The sequence below is a fragment of the Geotrypetes seraphini genome, chromosome 14 (genome assembly GCF_902459505.1).
Source record: "Geotrypetes seraphini chromosome 14, aGeoSer1.1, whole genome shotgun sequence".
Classification (NCBI taxonomy): Eukaryota; Metazoa; Chordata; class Amphibia; order Gymnophiona; family Dermophiidae; genus Geotrypetes; species Geotrypetes seraphini.
The window spans coordinates 18,294,061-18,313,029 of NC_047097.1; the positions used below are offsets into that span (position 1 = coordinate 18,294,061).

An 18,969-nucleotide genomic window follows, 5' to 3' on the forward strand; every position below is an offset into this window, starting at 1 on the left:
TTTTTCTCCACTTTGTTATTTTTTTTTTTTAATACTGTTCTTCACATGGGGAGCCTACTACTTACTGGCTGGTAACACTGCAAATATTGCTTATATTGTGGAAAAGATCAGATATACCATATATAATTGTGAATGCTTTTAATATGCATAAAATATAGTTGTTTATAGCTACAGATTATAAAATAAAAACATGACAATATTTAAACCAATTATAAAATAAAATCAAGAGACTATGTAACCTTTAACATCTTTTTATTTGAAGTTACAAGTTCATGCTTTTTTAAGTCTATGCATTCAATGAAACCACTTCTTATAATCAATCAAAGAAACTACAAACTACAGGTAAGGAGCCGTTCTTCAGTTTTTGAAATGTTCAAGATAATAATAATTGACTTACCAAAGCGTTGGCGAAATTGGAAGATAAATTGTAGTCAAACCAAATCTTATTCATGACATTGGTTTCAATATAATTTTACTTTTTAAACCATTCTGTAATCATAATAATTAAGGGTATGATTGCAACAAAATCCATTAGAATATATGGCATACTCATTCTCAAGGAACCAGGCACTAATGTAGTGGTCCTGTTTGTCAATTAATTATAAAAAAAAATATGTATCTATAGACTGTTGATATCCAGTAAATTACATAGAGTATATTAATTCCATTTACCAACTGGCCTCAAAATCCATAAGGATATTACTCTATTGAGCAACCGCTCAAAAAAGAGTCCTTCCTCTCAGTGGCGTACCTAGCATATGTGACACCCGGGGCCCATCATTTTTTGACACCCCCCCCCCCCCATCTGTATGAAAAATATGATTTTTAGTAACAATCCACACGTCATACAAAAGTGTACCTAGGAAAAGGCAGCATCTTACATACTGCAGTGAGCAGTACAACATCAATATACCCATTGTAAAACTAAACAAGCCAGACTAGTACAGATCAATCCTGCACAGTCAAACCATGATCGCAAAGGGTTCAGTCATAAAATAATTTAAACAGATATATGTTAGTTATGCTTTATACAAATGTTGATAAAATCTGAATGGTCATTTTATGTTGATTATTTTCATTAAATGTATTTGAAAGCTGCCTTTGAAACCTTGCTGACTTCAAAATGCATACTGAATGAATGAAAATGTAGCTTGCATTCTTTTTAACTTTGATGTTAAGAATAGAAGGTCAGCACATTCTTGTGATTTCCTCTGATCATTAGGACAGGAGGGAGGTTCTTTGAAAGAATTTCCAACCAAGCCATATATAGATGATCAGATACAATTCCTTTTCTTGCCACTGGGAGGCTTCTAGAGAAGTAAAGAGAACACAATGTTAATAAAAATTTAGATGTGGAAGGTAGTTCTATAAAGGAGTGCCTACTTTTAGATACAAAGAAAGAAGCCTATTTGGAAACCTATTCTATATATTAAAAAGTGGATTTCCTTTATAGAATACTAATGTAGTAGGGCAGAATACATGTATATATTTTAGGCTCAACCACTTAAATCAGCCTGAATAAAACAGGACCCCCAACATTTTCCAAATAACCCAAAAACATACTGCTGCAGTAGAAACTTATGCCTGAAATTTGAGATATTTCTAAGGACTTTTATTTTTTAACAGGATGGAACTCCAGTGCATTAAGCTTGCAAAAGAGTTGAGCTCTTGATTAATGAAGCCCCAGAATTCATTTAGTCAACAGTTCAGTTGTATTGAAGATTTTGTGAATGTGTCAAGGTTGAAGAAGATCAATTTGAACCAAATTATGAATTAACTAAGGAAAACACCCCATTATACTAATTAGTGGCGTACCTAGTATATAAATTATTTTTAGTAATACTCCACGAGTCACACCATGAGGATGCACTTAGGAAAAGGCATCTTATTTTTTTTTTTTAATTCTTTATTCATTTTAAATCATAAACAAGTGTACAATAATATATCCATTAAATTTCAATGTAACACTTGAAAATCTTAATCATATCATCAAGAACAAAGGTATATATCCCCACCCCCACCCTACTGAAATTAAAATTCATGAATCATTTTCAAACATACAATAAGTGTACAGAAATATAAACATTATAATTTCAATACAACACTTGAACATCTTTCCAAATCATCTAAAATAAAAATATTAATCCCCTCCCTCCCGCCCTACCTAAAGAAATAAAAACAAACTCTCAATGGAAAATATACCACCCCCCCCCACCCCCCAATGCGTAAAATATAATCTCCCATAAAAAGGCAGCATCTTAAACACGAGCAGAAAACAAGCAAACAGTCCACCACAGGAAAGCCACACAAAAAACAGCAAAGCCAAAACAAGAAGAAAAACTATGGAACTGATTATCTTAATGCAGTCTTTATTTGAACAAAGTGCAGATCAAAGAAACCAAAATAAAAATATAGACCCAAACACGGGCTGTGTTTCGGTCATGAAAGACCTTCTTACGGGGTCCTATAGAATAGGAGAAATATGAGAGAAATGGAAACAGAATAGAAAGGAGAGAAAAGGATGGAAAAATGCGTGGCCTCGGGACAATCTGATGTCTAATTTTGGTCACACCGTCAGAAGAGAGAGATCACTAAAGAAGGACATCATGTTTGGGAAGATTGAAGGAACCAGGCAAAAAGAGCGACCTGCAATCAGATGGCTGGACACATTGAAAACAACCATGTGGATGACGCTGGAGGACCTTGCCAGAATAGCACAAAACCAATCTCTTTTTAGATCTGTAATTCATCAAGTTGCTAGGACTTGAACATGAGTAGATGGCACCTAACAAAGGCTCTCTTTTATCAAGCTGCATTAGGGGTTTGTTTTTTTTTAATCGCTGGCCACTATGGTAAAAGCCCCAATGCTCCTAGAATTCATAGGAGCATTGGAGTTTTTACCACAGTGGCCAGTGATTTAAAAAAAAAACAAAAAACACCTAACGTGGCTTGATAAGAGGGCCAAAGTCTAAATCTATAAGAATAAAAAAATACTGTACATGTTGTGTGTGTATGGGCATTATGTGAGGGGGAGGAGTTTGAGATTACTGAAGGTTCAGCAGGAGTGTTTCTCTGAGGAAATGCATATTCTTTAATCATGATCCTACTCCTTAAACTGTCCTCAGGTAATGTGGAGGCTACATTCATAGTTATGGAGAAACTGACCCAGTTCTCTCACTACAGTGACACCTATGGACTATTTTAACAATGTACTGGTGCCAAATTCTGGAAAGAACTTCAGTTTCTGTTTCTCAGTCACAGGACTTTTGGCACAATAATTGGTCTAGAAGGGGGTGGAAAGATGTTGGGGGAAACCTGGACATGTTCTCTTTTTAGAGGATTGTTTGGGTGCCTATATGGATTTCCAAAAACTGGCAGTTTGTCTGGGTTTGGAAGACTCCAAGCTCAGGACCACGTCTGTAGAACTAAGGAGCATGCACGGATACAACACAATGATGTCTCACCAAGTGTGTGACGTTATCGCATCATATCCATGCACGCTCGTAGGCCCTCCAGATGTGGCCCAGACTCAAGGAAGAAGAGATGAGGTTTATGTAGGTCGAGGGCTATATGTCCTCTTTTTTATATGAAAAAACCTGGTAACTCTAAAAATACATAAGATCTTCTGCAAGGCAGTGCTATTAGGGAGGCACGGTCTGATTGGTTTGGAAAGTCAAAGGAAGAGGAAAGAGCTGCCAGTTAAGAGTTTAAAAGCAATTGAATTTATACAGTATCTAAACACCTCTTTTCAGAAGTTAATGCTTTAGAAATATACATCCATTCTTAAAGGAATAGCATAGACTCAAATATTTAGTTACCTATTTTATAGCTTGACCTATATAACGGCTTCTAGGATGGGAGAAGATAAAATGCAATTGTCCAGCTGCAGCTGGTAAATTGAGACAAATAAAATAACCCCTAAAGTCCTGGAATCTCTGGAAGAGCAGGATTCCAACTCATTAGTCTCAGAAGTTCACAATCTTGCTCGGGTCATTGTTCTGTTCGATAAAGAGCACCCCCTTTTGATTGTTAATGTCATCTTTTTACTTATCGGAAAAAAGTCATAGAATTCCACACAGGACTTACAAAACAATGAGGTTAGCAGACCTTGAGTGTTCTTGTAAGAGCTCATTCAATCGGACCTGACGATAGCTCTGTAAAACAAATTTGTACATTGTATTTGAAACATATCATACTTTATTTTACTATTTACCAGAAAAAAACTACTTTGTCCCTTTCCTCCTTCTAAAGAAACTCAAGAACACTCTCTGGTCAATAATCAGCCAGAGGTAGTCAGTGTTTTTTAAATGCTGATCATTATTAGCCCTTGATATTCAGTGCATGGCACTGAATAATGGGGGCTAATTTTCGGAGGGCTGGTCACTGGAGCTTAAGCGGGTCCCGGGTAAACATTGGCTGGGACCCACATAACCTTCTGTTCATTCAAAAAAGTTCCCTCATCCCCCTCCTGCCCCCCCCCCCAAAAAAAAGCCTTCTGCTTTCCATCCCTTTCCCCATTCCTTGCAATGAAGAAGACTTCCCCACCCCCAACCTCCCCTGCAATTTAGGTAGGGCCCCCCCCCCAGGCCTACCTTTGATTTTTGGTAGTCCAGTATGAAGTTAGGGACAGGAGCAAAGCCCCTTCACTCTTGCCCTCTGCTGATAACACTACGCTAGTTACTTGACACAGCTTAGCAAAAGGGCCTTAAAGTTAGGAGCCTTTTATAATCTGCCAGTATGTGAGAAACTTCATATCTCTAGTAAGTGTTTTTTTTGTATGGCTGTCTGCTGTTTTTTTCCATGTTATTTCTTATGGATAGGAAGCACTTAAGTATTTAAAATGATGTTTAAATGAGGCTAGAGAGGTGAATTATGTGTGCAACACCTTGCTAGACAATAAAAGATTATCTAAAAATCCCACCAGAAGAAAAGGTCATGCTAATGCTATACAAATTATTATGAAATGCTACAAAAACTAGTGCCACAAGACTACACTATCATTGCAATTAATTGCATTTTGAAGTTTTTGGTTTCTTCACCTCTATGGTAGTGACAGAAATCAAGGATCTACCTTTTCTTTGAATGCTTCCAGCTCAGTATCTGTAATTTTCCATGGATTTTCTCTTTTTATTTTCTCAGCAGTTGGTAAGTCTTTAGAACCTTCGTGGAGCCTATGTGGTTCGATCATTTCTTCAAAAAACTTCCAACTGAAAGAAGAGTTTAAAACAAGAGAACATAAGAATTGTCATACTGGGACAGACTGAAGGTCCATCAAGCCCAATATTCGGTTTTCAACAGTGGCTAACCCTGGTCCCAAGTACCTAGCTAGAAGGGGAAGCTTTCAACATACGTACTGTTAAAACATGTTATCTTAAAATTAATTCACACTATTTAGCCCTGGTCCTTCAATGAAAGCATAGTTGCTCACCTGTAACAGATGTTCTCTGTAGACAGCAGGGGAATGCAGCCACACTTGTAGGTGAAGTCCACTGACGAAGCCTATGTGCCGATGCTCTCCCCTAGCTAAGTAAGCTTTACGCTTACTTGGCATGTGCGGGAGTCAGTATTCCCATCGCCCCTCCCCTTGGAATGCCAGTTTAGTCCCTAGCAATAAGTAAGGATTGAAAAAGAGGGGATGGCAGGCGAGCAAGTGTGGCTGCATTCCCCTGCTGTCTACAGAGAACATCTGTTACAGGTGAGCAATTTTGCTTTCTCTGGGGATATGCAGGCACATTTGTAGGTGAGTCCCAAGCTTGAAAAAAGTATTTGGGTGGTGGAGAACCAGTTATTCTGCAAAAAGGTTTCTTAAAACTGATTGACCAAATCGAACATCCTTGTGAAAAACTGTGGTCCAAACAATAATAAGTGTGTACAGAGGATCACATTGCTGCTTTGCAAATGTCCTGAATAGGAATAGATCTTAAGCTTGCTATAGAAGTAGCTTTAGCCCTAACTTTATGAGCTCCAATTTTTACAGGTGTTTGAGTATCTGCCTTTGTATAGCGAATATTTTTGCACTGTGCTATCCAAGAAGAAAGAGTTCTTTTTGAGACTGGTTTTCCCTGGGTAGCTGGATTATAGGAAATGAAAAGCTGGTTGGATTGTTGGAAGGAAGCTGTTGCTCTGATATAAAAAATCAATGCTTGTCTACAGTTCAATGTATGGAGATGTTGTTCTGCTGAAGAAGAATGCAGAGGAGGGAAAAACATTGGTGGGGTTATAGTTTGGTTGAGATGAAAATCTGTTGTAACCTTTGGAAGAAATTTTGGATGAGTTTTGAGTTGTACTTTAGTAGGGAAAAATTGAAGATAAGGATAATATTTAACTAATGCTTGTAGTTTACTGACTCATCTAGCGGAAGTTAGAGCCATGAGAAAAACTGTTTTCCAAGAAAGAAAAGAAAGTGAAGCAAATCCCAGAGGTTCAAATGGGTCATGCATCAAGACATCCAACACCAAATTCAGGTCCCACGCTGGAGGTGGATCACAGATGGGAGGTTTAAGATTGTGAAGACCTCAGAGAAATCTAGAGATAAGGGGATGATGTGAAAGAGGCTTACCATCCACAGGAATATGAAAAGCTGAGATTGCTGCCAAATGGTATCGAACTGAGTTAAACTTAAGACCAGACTCCGACAAATGCAGGAGATACGACAAAATGTGTTCCGTTGGACAGTTGAGAGGATTGTGATGGTTATCTTGAGACCAGATGGAAAACCTTTTCCATTTAGAATGATATGATTTCCTGGTAGATGGATGTCTTGCTGTTAGAAGAACAGTTTTCACTTTCTGTGTAAGTGGAAAATTGTCTAGGACTGAGCTCTCAATTTCCAAGCTGTCAAACTGAGACTGCAAAGGTTGGGATGAAGTAACTGGCCTTGCTGTTGAAATAGCAGATATGGATGGTCTCCGAGAGGAATTGGGGGAGCATCCAGAAGGTCCAGGAGGAGTGGATACCAAATTTGAAAGGGCCAACAAGGTGCACCTTGGATATTAAAGGAAACGGAGGAAAAGCATAGAGAAGGTTGTTGCCCCAATGTATGGAGAAAGCATCCCTTGCTATTGCTTGAGAAGTTGGGTGTAGAGAGCAAAAGGCTGAGCATATGGTATTGTCTAGTGCTGCCCGATTCAGGAAAAAAAATTTTTGATTCGATTCAGCCTATTGAATCAATTTTTAGATTCGATTTTCTTGCCCAATTGAGTGTTTTTTTAAAACATCCTGGTGGGTTTATTTTATAGTCTCTTCACCCCTTTTATAGCCTCTTCACCCCCTTTGCCCTCTCCTACCCACACTGGTGCTGTGTTGTAAACAAAATAAATAAACAGAAAAGACTTTTCCTCTCTCTGTTAAATCCTAGCTCACGTCCCCTTTTTTCTGGAGCCATATGGTCACACTAAGTAAGTAGAGAATGACACGGGGACAATTTTTTCCCCGTCCCCACAGGAACTCAATTTCCCTGACCCCGTGAGATTTGGCACTGTCCCTGCCCCATTCCTGTAAGCTCTGCCTTAACTGCACAAGCCTCAAACACATGATTTTGAAGTATTTGAGGCTTGTGCTGATGAGGACAGAGCTTGCAGGAATGGGGCAGGGACAGGAAAAAAACGGGATGGGATGGGATGGGAATCTATTTGGACATACTGTGACTCAGAAATTCCAGATTAAATTAGCTCTACTAGGACTGGTTATATTTATTTATTTATTTCGATTTCTATCCCATTCTCCCAGAAGCTTCTGGGAGAATGGGATAGAAATCGAAATAAATAAATAAATAAGAACGGGTTACAAGTAGACATTCACAATCGTTTGAAAACAGACTAGTCATGACAACAAATAGGTTACAGTAGACAATAACAGAGCTTATTCTAGAGACCAGACTGGTCATAGCGAAGAGTACTAGGTGAAGTATATTGAGGAGACAGTTTTTAATGGCCTGATTGGCGGAAGAGGAAGGTCTTTACTGCTCTGCAGAAGGCCATTAGTGAGTCTAGCGACCTGATCTGTGTGGGTAGTCGGTTCCATAGCTGAGGTAGGAAATGGCTGTTGGATCTTTTGTACGCCATACTCATAGTATCTGCAGTTGTCATAGAGACAAATATGTATTATTTCAGGGTTTAGGAGTAGGTCAGTGACCACTGGGGGAGTGTGGGGGGGGGCATATTTTCATCCCTCCAGTGGTCATCTGGTCAGTTTGGGTACCTTTTTAGTCCTTACTCATGGTCCTTACTCATTTTAAAACCAGGTCTAGCCCAAAACAACCAAATTGTGCCTTTGACTTTTTGTCAATTGTTTGATTATTGTTGTAAAATGGCCAAATACTAAACCTGCCCAAAACATGTCCCCTTAATATTTAGAAATCTAAAAAGTCAGTTTTGAAAATGCCAACTTTGACATTTTGACTAGTAAGACGTCCAAGTGCCGGTTTATGCCATCTTTTGGACATCTATCTTTTTTGAAAATGAGTCTCATAGTAACATATGCAACTTTGTAAGTTTATGTGCTTGAAAATGAGCCTCTAAGTTAAATTGTTGTCCCACAGTTTGCATGCTTGATTACCCTTGTGTTCTGAATTGCAAACTTCCCAGGTAGTCCACACTCCCTCCAAAAATCAAAACTAGAGAAAAGCCAACCAGAAATAACAAAATCACGGCAGGAAAAAAAATTCATCCACCAAGATTTAATTCCAGCACAAAATCCTAGGCTTTTGTCATTTGTCTTCTTTTTTGTCACCTTTTATTGAAACAATGAAGAATATCCAAGGACATCAGGCCTTACTTTAATGATTCCCTTTGTACCTTTTGTTTTTTTACCTCCCCTTTCTTTTCTTTTATGCAATGTATCCTCCCCATTTGCCCATGTGCATCATGTTATGTCTGTATGGTAATTGTGAATTTGTTCCCTTTATTTTATTTTTTAAAACTTTGTATTAATTGGAAACCGCTTTGACTATAAAAGCGGCATATCAAGACTTAAATAAACTTGAAACTTGATTCATTTAAAATTACATGGGCTCCTTTTTCACACATGCATACAGATGTGCATCATCTTTGGATACTTATGTTGGCCTAATAAAATTAGAGCTCCTGCTTTAGCTAGAAAGGGAGGGGGGAGAGCAAAACACCTTAATACATGAGGCCCAAGATGGCAAGAACCACTTTAATCCATCAGACCCTCTCAAATCTCTCATATTAAAGATGTTACTCTGCAATAGATAAAAACTTGTACAATTGCTCATTTACCCCCCTACCCTTTTTATGAAACTGTATTAGGCTTTTTTATCGCCAGCCATGGTGGCATGAATTTCTATGAATGTCAGAGCTAATATCACCATGGCTGGTGATTAAAAAAAGCCTAACGCAGCATTGTAAAAGGGGGTATTAACCACATATTTTAAGCTTGAAAATACTATCCTTCAAAAGTGTTATTTTACCAATGCAAACAGCCTAACTGGAAAAGGACTGCTATACAAAATGACAGATATTATATCTTATTGCATACTTCTCTTTACTTGGTTTAGTGTTGATGTCTCCCAAGATACAAATGTCAGCAAATTTTATCCTGAATTTGTTTAATAGGGAAGCCATCCTAGAAATAAAACAGCAAAGGTAAATGACAATATGCATTTTAAATTAAGAGTTTTTATTCATATATTTATTTTGTTGCTGTTCTGATCCCATTCTATTTGCTTTCTTCTGCTTCTTTGGACAAAAATCTTCCAACACAGAGAAATTAACCAACCATTCTATAAGGGGCCCTTTTACCAAACTGATAAAAAGTGGACTTTGTGCACCCTTACATGGGTCTTTTCTATGCGCTAACGGCTATTTCTACCTCAGCCATAAAATGGTTGCTTTTTTTTTTTTTTTAAATTAATGGCTACATGCTATTTTCTCATTAGTGCGTGACAATTGAAAAAAGCTGGCACATTACCACCACTTATTTTGTAGATTCTGTAAACAACGCTGAAGCACCTACATTGTAAGTGCCACTCGGCATGGTTTTCAATTAGCGCCGTTTATAGAATTGCACCTAGCAGCACCTAAGCAAACTTAGGTGTCACTGGGCATCCTAGACAGGTGCTCCTCCATTAGGCAAGCTTTTCATTCGCCTAATTTGGTGGCGCCTATGTTGAATACCTAATGACACCTAAGTCAACCATGCCTATTCTCTGCCCATAACCACGTCTATTTGGGTTTTGGCTAGGTACTAGTGACCTGGATTGGACACCACGAGAACAGGCTACTGAGCTTGATGGACTATTGGTCTGACCCAGTATTGCTTTTCTTATGTGAGACAAGTATAGGACAATGAAGCCTTTGTAACATCACTGATGAGGTTGGCTCTTAGGCACTGTGGAATGAGGCATTATGACATCACAATCTCAGCTCTGGAATGTTGCTCTCATTAGAGTTCTGGAATTTTGCTATTCTTTGAGATGCTGGAATGTTTCTACTCCTTGGGTTTTGGCCAGGTACTAGGTACCTGGATTGGCCACCATGAGAACGGGCTACTGGGCTTCATGGACCATTGGTCTGACCCAGTAAGGCTATTCTTATGTTCTTACTTTTTAACATAGACCTTGTTAGGCATCCCTAGGCATTGGAGGGCTCCTCCACTTAGGCATCCTAAGAGTTTGTCACCAAACTCTTAAATTGTTTATTTTTTGATTGGCTGAAAAATGGCATGGTCAATTACCATGCCGATTAAACTTAGGCATCACTAGGCGGCTTCGATTAGGGTACCTAGCAGCACCTAATTAGGGTGCTGTTTATAGAATTCCCCCGTAAGGTCTCACGTGATAATTGTGCTAATCAGCACACACGAATGTAGCTGTACTGATTAGCACAGATACACCCGCCCTCTGCATACATCCCAAAAGTATCGCAGAATGTCTCAGTATACCCCATGGTAAGTCCTTTAGTGCTACAGTAAGCATGTGTTAGTACTTACTGCATCTTTGTAAAAGAACACAAGGGCAGGGAACTTCCAATGAAACAGTTAAAAGCTTTTTCTTGAGAAAGACATTTATAGAATCGTTGGTGAAGTCCTCTGCATGGATTACTTTGTTTCTTGATGCTATCACACAAAAACTAACACACAAAAACATCAAACACTACCAAGAACAATCAACATAGTCACTACTCCCCTATCTCACACAAAATACTCATCATTAACATGCGCATATATGAACATTAAATCTATCAGCCCAAAAACTGAACTAATCAAGGACTGGCTGATTAAAGATAATTTAAGCTGCCTCTTCTTAACCGAAACCTGGCTCACTTCCGACGCAGACCCACACATTACTGAATTCTGCCCCAAAGGATACAAACTAGAGCTAGTATGTCGAGAAAACAGACGAGGAGGAGGCCTAGCAATCATAGTAAAAAACAATCTCAACATTAAAATCCTAGCCAAGCATTCCACCCCTCACCTAGACTTGCTAGCTTGCCAACTCTCCGACAACACGCTCACAGGAAACCTGAACTGCCTTCTCTGCTACGTTACACCAGGAAACTGGAACACCTCAAAACAAGAACTCGAAGAATTCATATTTCAGAATTCCCTCTCCTCCACACATAACCTGATCCTAGGAGACGTAAATCTCCACCTAGAAGACCACTCCTCCAAACAAGTAGCGGAATTTATATCATACCTCAATTCCCTATCTTACCAAATCCTCAACCCTGAACCCACACACGAAAAGGGTCATCAGCTTGACATTGCTGCGTACACGTCTCTCGACCTCAACACACAAAACATCCACATCGCCAAGGGATCTTGGCATCCTACCCTCTGGTCAGACCATTACATATATACCTTCTATATCAACTGGACGCAAAGTAAAAACAAACCCACTCCACATAAAACAAGCATCAAGACTAGACAGAAAATTGAACCAACCAAATTCTGGGACACAGTAGACCCCGCATTAGAATCCAATAACCCTATAGAATTCATAAACAGCTGGCGGTCCCTAAGTGAATCTACCTTGAATAATCTAGCTCCAATAAAAACAAAAAATAAAATATGTAGGCCATCTGACAAATGGTTTGACACCAAGCTCCTACACCTAAAAAGACAATGCAGACAACTAGAAAGGTCATGGAAAAAACAGAAACAAGACAACACCAAAACAGAATGGAGAATCCAAATCAAACAATATAAAATCAAACTGAAGGAAAAACGGAAAGAATACTATTCCAAACTCATTGGCACCGAGAAACCAGACACAAAAAAACTTTTCAACCTGGTACGAAATCTCACTGATACCAACCCTTTCCTAGCCATCCAAGGAAACCAGCCTCCAACAGCTCACCAATTAGCGGATCACTTCAAACACAAAATCATCACAATCAGATCCACATTCAATAACTCACAAAACAACATAGAAGAAATACTAATAAATTCCACAACAGACGATGCCATCTCAGCAGATAGGATCTGGACCAACTTCCCAACAATACAATGGTCAGACCTAGATCGACTTTACAAAAAATACAGCAAATCCTCATGCGATTTGAACAACTGTCCATCTTACCTACTAGCTACAGCATGCACAAAATTCATAGCTAACCTCACATTATGGTTGCAAACCACTCTCAATGAAGGTCAGTTCCCAACAGATCTAGGCGAAATTATAATTACTCCAATACCGAAAGACCTCAAAGGACCAATAGACAATCCAACAAATTATAGACCAATCGCTTCTATCCCACTATACGTTAAACTAATAGAAGGTCTTGTAGCACAATATCTCTCCAACTACCTAGAGGACCACCGCATTCTTCACCCATCGCAATCAGGATTCAGAACTAATCATAGCACAGAAACACTACTGGTATCCTTAATTGATATAGCCCGACAACAACTCAGCAAAGGAAACAAACTACTAATCATCCAACTTGATCTTTCAGCAGCTTTCGATCTAGTAGACCACCCCATACTACTCCAGATACTAGACGCCATAGGAATTTCAGGTAGAGTTCATAACTGGTTTCAAGGTTTCCTTAAAACAAGAACATACAGAATTAAGTCAAAAGAGCTTATATCAGACTCATGGTCCAACCCCTGCGGAGTACCACAAGGATCACCACTATCGCCCATACTATTCAACCTCTTCATAGTTTCCTTAGGCACAACCCTAGATACCCTAAATATAACCTCATTCAATTATGCGGACGACATAACCATCCTCCTTCCCTTCGACATCCAAGACCCCAGCTCCACAGAACGCCTGAAAACAATACTGGTAACAGTAGAAAACTGGATGACCAACCATAAGCTGAAGCTAAACGCGGATAAAACAAAATCCTATTACTAGAGAAGGAAAAACTACAATCTTTTACAGAACTGTACTTGTTTCATTTATTAATACATGTTATTTCATTGTACATCGCCTAGCAATTTATATAGGCGATTCATCAAGAATAAATAAACTTGAAACTTGAAATAAATGCAATCAAATACCCTATACAGACCACTCTCAAAATCCTGGGAATACAACTAGACAGACGCTGTACAATGCAGACACAAATTCACAAAATCATCCAAAAAGCTTTCTACACCATGCGAAACCTTAGAAAAATAAGAAAATTCTTCGACAGAGACCAATACAGAATCATTGTCCAATCCCTGGTACTTAGTATTTTAGACTACTGCAACAGCCTCTACCTATCATGCCCAAACTACATGATAAAACAACTACAAACCGTTCAGAACACAGCCCTCAGACTCATCTACTCGCTTAGCAAATTCGACCACATCACAAATGCTTACTTAGACTCTCACTGGCTTCCAATAAAAGCAAGATCACAATTCAAATTCTACTTTCTTCTATTCAAAGTAACCCACGGAGCTGCACCTGTTACCTAAACAACCGCCTATACCGCAACCTCACACACAGAACAAGGAAAGCTCAAAGCCTATTCACATACCCCCCTTTCAATGGTACCAGACGAAAGAAACTCTACGATAACCTTCTAGCGACACAGGCAGCGAAAATTGACCCAACAGTCTCCAAACTGCTGACCAAAACATCAGACATCAAAGTTCTCCGAAAAGAAATCAAAATGCTTCTATTTAAAAAACACCTACCATCACTCTAACCTCCTGCCTACAAATACACAATTACTCCTTCATATTCATCATTCCTACAACATCCCTCAACGCCATGTAAGCAACCTCCATATGTAACCAATATTTCTTCCTCAGCGCTATGTAATAATCTCCTTAACTTGAATGTACTGCTATCCTTACCTGTGATTTAAACCTGATATGTAAACATATTATATTCCTGATATGTAAACTTGTTATATTCCTGATATGTAAACTTCCTGGAAATGTCCAGTTCTCTTCCAATTTTGTAATCCGCTTAGAACCGAAAGGCACAGGCGGAATAAAAATCTCTAATGTAATGTAATGTAATCTGTTGCTTCCATACAAGTTAAAGTAGGTATAATAGGAAAAAGTGTCCAAAGCAAGCTATTTTCTAAAATGGTATTTCTCTCAGAATAGTATGATTCATGGCATTGTCCAGAATTAAAAATTGCATGCAGTAAGGTTAGTGAACTGTGCATATATGTTTAGGAATTTTTTTAACTTTCAATTTGTGATTAGGGATTCTATTCAACAGGCTGGGACCACACAGGACCAACAAATTTAACTTGTAACTCTCCTTCCCAGTCCCCAGTCACAGTCTACTGCCGTCCTCTTTTCTTTCTCATCTCCAGCTAGTGAGAGGATAGTAATAACTGGTACTGTGCCTGCCTCCATCACCTGCTGACTTTGTTTTGGTGGTTGAGTCTACAGCGTCCCATGGTCTTGCAGAGTTGTTGGCACCAAAAGTTCAAACCACCAGAGTAAACTCAGCAAGCAAAAAAGGCAAACGGAGATCAGAAACATGCTCCTAGTAGCCAGAGGGGAGGGGGAGAAAGGATTAGGGGAAACAGAGGATTGGGCAAGCTGGTGGGAGAGAGGGGACTGTGCAAGAAGAAAGAGATGAGAGAGGTTGCAGAGGATTTGAAACGGAGGGAGAGAGAAGTGTGCAGGGAGGATGTCCAGGAAAGACTGATGATGGGGACAGGGAAAGCCCCCTCCCTTTAATTAGTGGATGCTGCCAAAGTCTTCATGTTGTACATAGCTGTGCCATTTGGTGAATACACTTTGTAGACGTTCAATAATTTTTGAATAGAAGAGAAAATTATGAATGTTTACGCTAGCTTATCTTGCTCAAGATGGTTGACCTTTCCTCCAATAAAGATCCTTAATTTACAATCCTTCCACTTTTTTCGAGTTGTGAGAATATAGGGAACAAGGAGTGTTAAACCTGGATAAAAGCAGTCAATAAAAAGAGGTGAGCTGAGTGAACAGTATCTTTAAAAACAAGTCATACAAAGCTCATCCTATCTCAAAAGTAATCTAACTTACTAAAGGAAAATGATTTTTTTTTTCTTTTTTGCAACACAGAGAAGAAGAACTTGTTCACTATTTCGTATAAACCACAGAAGACTGGTTTGAGTTGTTGATACAAGGTGACTTAAGCGGGTAGTTATCAATGTGGGCTACCATTAAGATTTGCTGTTAACCATTAGTAACTAGCCCCCCCTTTTTTCAAAAACTCCGATAGTGTTTTTTTTAGCGCAGGCTGGAGCGCTGAATGCTCTGCACCGCTCCCGAGGAGTGTCAGGAGCAGTGCAGAGCATTCAGAGCGCCAGCCTGTGCTAAAAACCGCTATTGCGGGTTTGTAACAGGGTGGGGGGGGGGTAGGTCTCGTATAAAATGAGACCTGTGGTAAAATAATACATATTATTGATAACTACACCCCATATAGAGGAAATGTTTATTAAGCAAGGTCTGCGGCTGCAGTGCATTCATCATTCATAGAGCATTTAGTGATAATGCCCTCAATAATAGGCATTGTTCTGAAATAATTGCCCATACAGACAGTTAAATTCCAAGTCTTAACTAATAATCCACAAAAGAAATTATGTAGCACTTGAGCCCATTGCCAAGGGCCAAGTTGCTATGTTGAAACTGAAAATGTGGTTTTTATTCTGTTTCTCTCCCTGCTTTCTGTGGCACCTCTGGGCCTTGCTGTCAGTTTCAGTCTTCACTGGACCTCTGTTGCCAGCAGATTTACTCCCTCCCTTACAAAGCCACGCTAGCATTTTTAGCGCCAGCCACCGCGGTAACAGCTCTGACAATCATAGAATTCCTATGAGAGTCTGAGCTGTTACTGCCGAGGCCAGCGCTAAAAATGCTAGCGCAGCTTTGTAAAGGAAGGGGTTAATAATATAACATAATAGCAAATTTCTAGACCTCATAGCCACGACTTCAATGTGGATCAAGAATTTGGAAAAAAGAAAAGTCTTCAAGAGTTTTCTGAAATGTAACATAACATAATCTGAGTGGCTGAACTGAATTTCTCTCTTTTAATATAATATAATAATAGCATAAAGAGATTTCAAACCTGGTTCCATTCAGAACAAAGTTACCCATCCAGTATTGTAGAGTGAAAAAATAGATGTACTAGGCTACTTCAAGTATTGTATTTGTGTAAAAGGCCCCCCTCCTAGGCACATATTTGCAGATGCTTTTATTTCTGCATGATATCCCTTGATGTATTACATTTGGCAGTACAGATACATTGTGCTCTCGACTTCGCCTCTCCTACCTCCATCATCAAACAGCCACCACACATCAATGGTGCCTTTGCTTTGACTCCTCTTAAATTGAGTGCTCGCTTCCACAAGCCTCTGATTGAACTCGCCCACACGCATTGATGGAACTGTGACGGGACCTAAAGAGAAATTTCATATTGATCTTATTTTTCTTTGATAATTTATGCAAACTAACTTTTAAATAAATCTATTCTGAGGAATCAAAAAAAGTCTCATGGAAGCATTATGTGTTTTCTGAGTTTTATTTTTATGAGAACTGGGTTGTTTGATCATTACACAGGAGCCTTTTAAATCTGAAGTATTGCGTTTCCTTCACAGTATAATCTTAATAAAGAATTTGCTGTATGTTCTCTTCTTGCTATTATTCTTTTTATGATTCTTTTTCAGAAAACTATTTTATATTATACTTTGTTGTATTTTGGGAATGAAAAGTGACTTCCTATCTCAACCCCCCTCCCCTCCTTTTACAAAACCGTGGAAGCATTTTTTAGTACAGGCCGGCACGCTGAATGCTCTGCGCTGCTCCCAACGCTCAGAGTTCCTATGAGTGTCGGGAGCAGTGCAAAGTATGGGGAGAGTGTGGCACAGTGGTTAAAACTACAGCCTCAGCACCCTGGGGTTGTGGGTTCAAACCCACGCTGCTCCTTGTGACCCTGGGCAAGTCACTTAATCCCCCCCATTGCCCCAGGTACATTAGATGGATTGTGAGCCCACCAGGACAGACGGAAAAATGCTTGAGTACCTGGATGATCTCGTGTAAACCGTTCTGAGCTCTCTGGGAAGAACGGTTTAGAAAATTGAATAAATAATTAAATATAACGTCCCCTTTTATGAAGCCACGTTAGTTATTTTTTTATCACCAGCCTCGGCGGTACAAACTCTGACCCTCATGGAATTCCTAAGAACACCAGAGTTTTTACTGCCACGGCCTGTGATAAAAAAAACCTAATGTCGGTTCCTAAAAGTGTGTGTGTGTTTGTTGGGGGGGGGGGGGTAAATTAGCATATCTAGATCAGTGCCACTGACTGGGCCTATCCATTGATTTTGAGCCACTGAAAATTACTACAGACCACCCTCCAGATCACTACAGACCTACATCCAGATCACACCACAGTGGTACTCGATGAAGCTTGATGGAAATCAGTGGTATCCATATGGAGGCACAATTTCTGTCCCAACCTTATCCAGATAAGAAGTTTGAATATTGCCTCTATCCAGACAACACTAGCATTGCCCGCTCTATCTGGATATTCGGTGCCACTGAATATCTGGAGTTTATTTAAATGCTGAGGCTGGTGTTTAAAATATTGTTGATCGCAGAGTTTAAGTATTGTTCCCCATATATTCCTTGTTATTGCTTTCATTTGCCTCTCCTCTGCATTGCACACTTCTATTTACCCTGTGCTTGCTGTCTCTTGACAGAGGCTGCTATACTTTCTTCTACCATGCATGTGTATAGATGATTATATTTTTCCAGATAGGTTCTGTTCTATGTATTATTCTGTAATTTGTAATTTTACATAACCTCAAAACAGCAGCTGACATTCATTAAAATGAATAAGTGGAACCCTACCTTTTCAAATATCTATTTAGCAGTTTAACTTGAAAATGTTTTTAATAGGATCTATTTGATGCAATTTGTTTTAATGAAGGTATTTTAGACTGTTCATGAGACAATCACAAAAGCCATCTCCTTCAATTGTTTTAATTTAAATAACAATAACAGATGGTAAGGGCATTAACAACTGACACTCAGTGATGTTTGAGATCATTATTGCAGTGTAGAATGATTGAAGAGTGTCGGTAACGCATAGGCACATGCTATTTACACTCTCCTTGTGTTAAGATGGCACTGAAATATCTGATTAACTTGTGGGTTATGAATTAACCAATTGAGAAGCTTTATGTGATCTGTTTTAATTGCTATTATGAATCTCATACAAACATTTCAAAATGAAAAATTATAATATGGTTAAAAGAGTTTCAGAACTGATGGGCTGCCATCTGAAAAAAGCAACCTACGCAATTCAATAAAAAAAAACCACATCCTACAAAAAATCATGTATCTCTGGTGCCTCTGTGAATATAGTGTCTGAGAGAGTCCCCCTCCCTCTACCAAGAAAACTATGCAGTGAAAGTGAGGCCTTCTGTTCTCTGGGCTAGCTTTCATTTTAATTTAATGTGGTGTCATATATACCACTAAATCTCCCAAAGAATTCGAAGTACCTCTCATCCCAAGCCAGTGATGTAGCCACAAAGGAGCACTGGGGGCCTGGGACCCCAACTT

At 39.1% G+C, this 18,969-nt stretch overlaps 1 protein-coding gene across 5 annotated transcripts in view; it reads right to left on the reverse strand.

Moving 5' to 3' along the window:
• Positions 1-235: 235 nt before the first annotated feature.
• The window catches only part of SLC12A1 (solute carrier family 12 member 1), a 138,648-nt gene continuing 119,914 nt past the window's right edge, over positions 236-18,969 (reverse strand). For all 5 annotated transcript variants that reach the window (XM_033920349.1, XM_033920345.1, XM_033920346.1 and 2 more), the window contains 6 exons: positions 16,676-16,801; positions 15,217-15,328; positions 9,499-9,585; positions 5,072-5,207; positions 4,087-4,154; positions 236-1,310 (listed from right to left, as the gene is read on the reverse strand). In XM_033920349.1, coding sequence (XP_033776240.1) covers positions 1,175-1,310; positions 4,087-4,154; positions 5,072-5,207; positions 9,499-9,585; positions 15,217-15,328; positions 16,676-16,801 — 665 coding nt within the window. In that variant the 3' untranslated portion in view covers positions 236-1,174. The remainder of the gene's footprint in view (positions 1,311-4,086; positions 4,155-5,071; positions 5,208-9,498; positions 9,586-15,216; positions 15,329-16,675; positions 16,802-18,969) is intronic.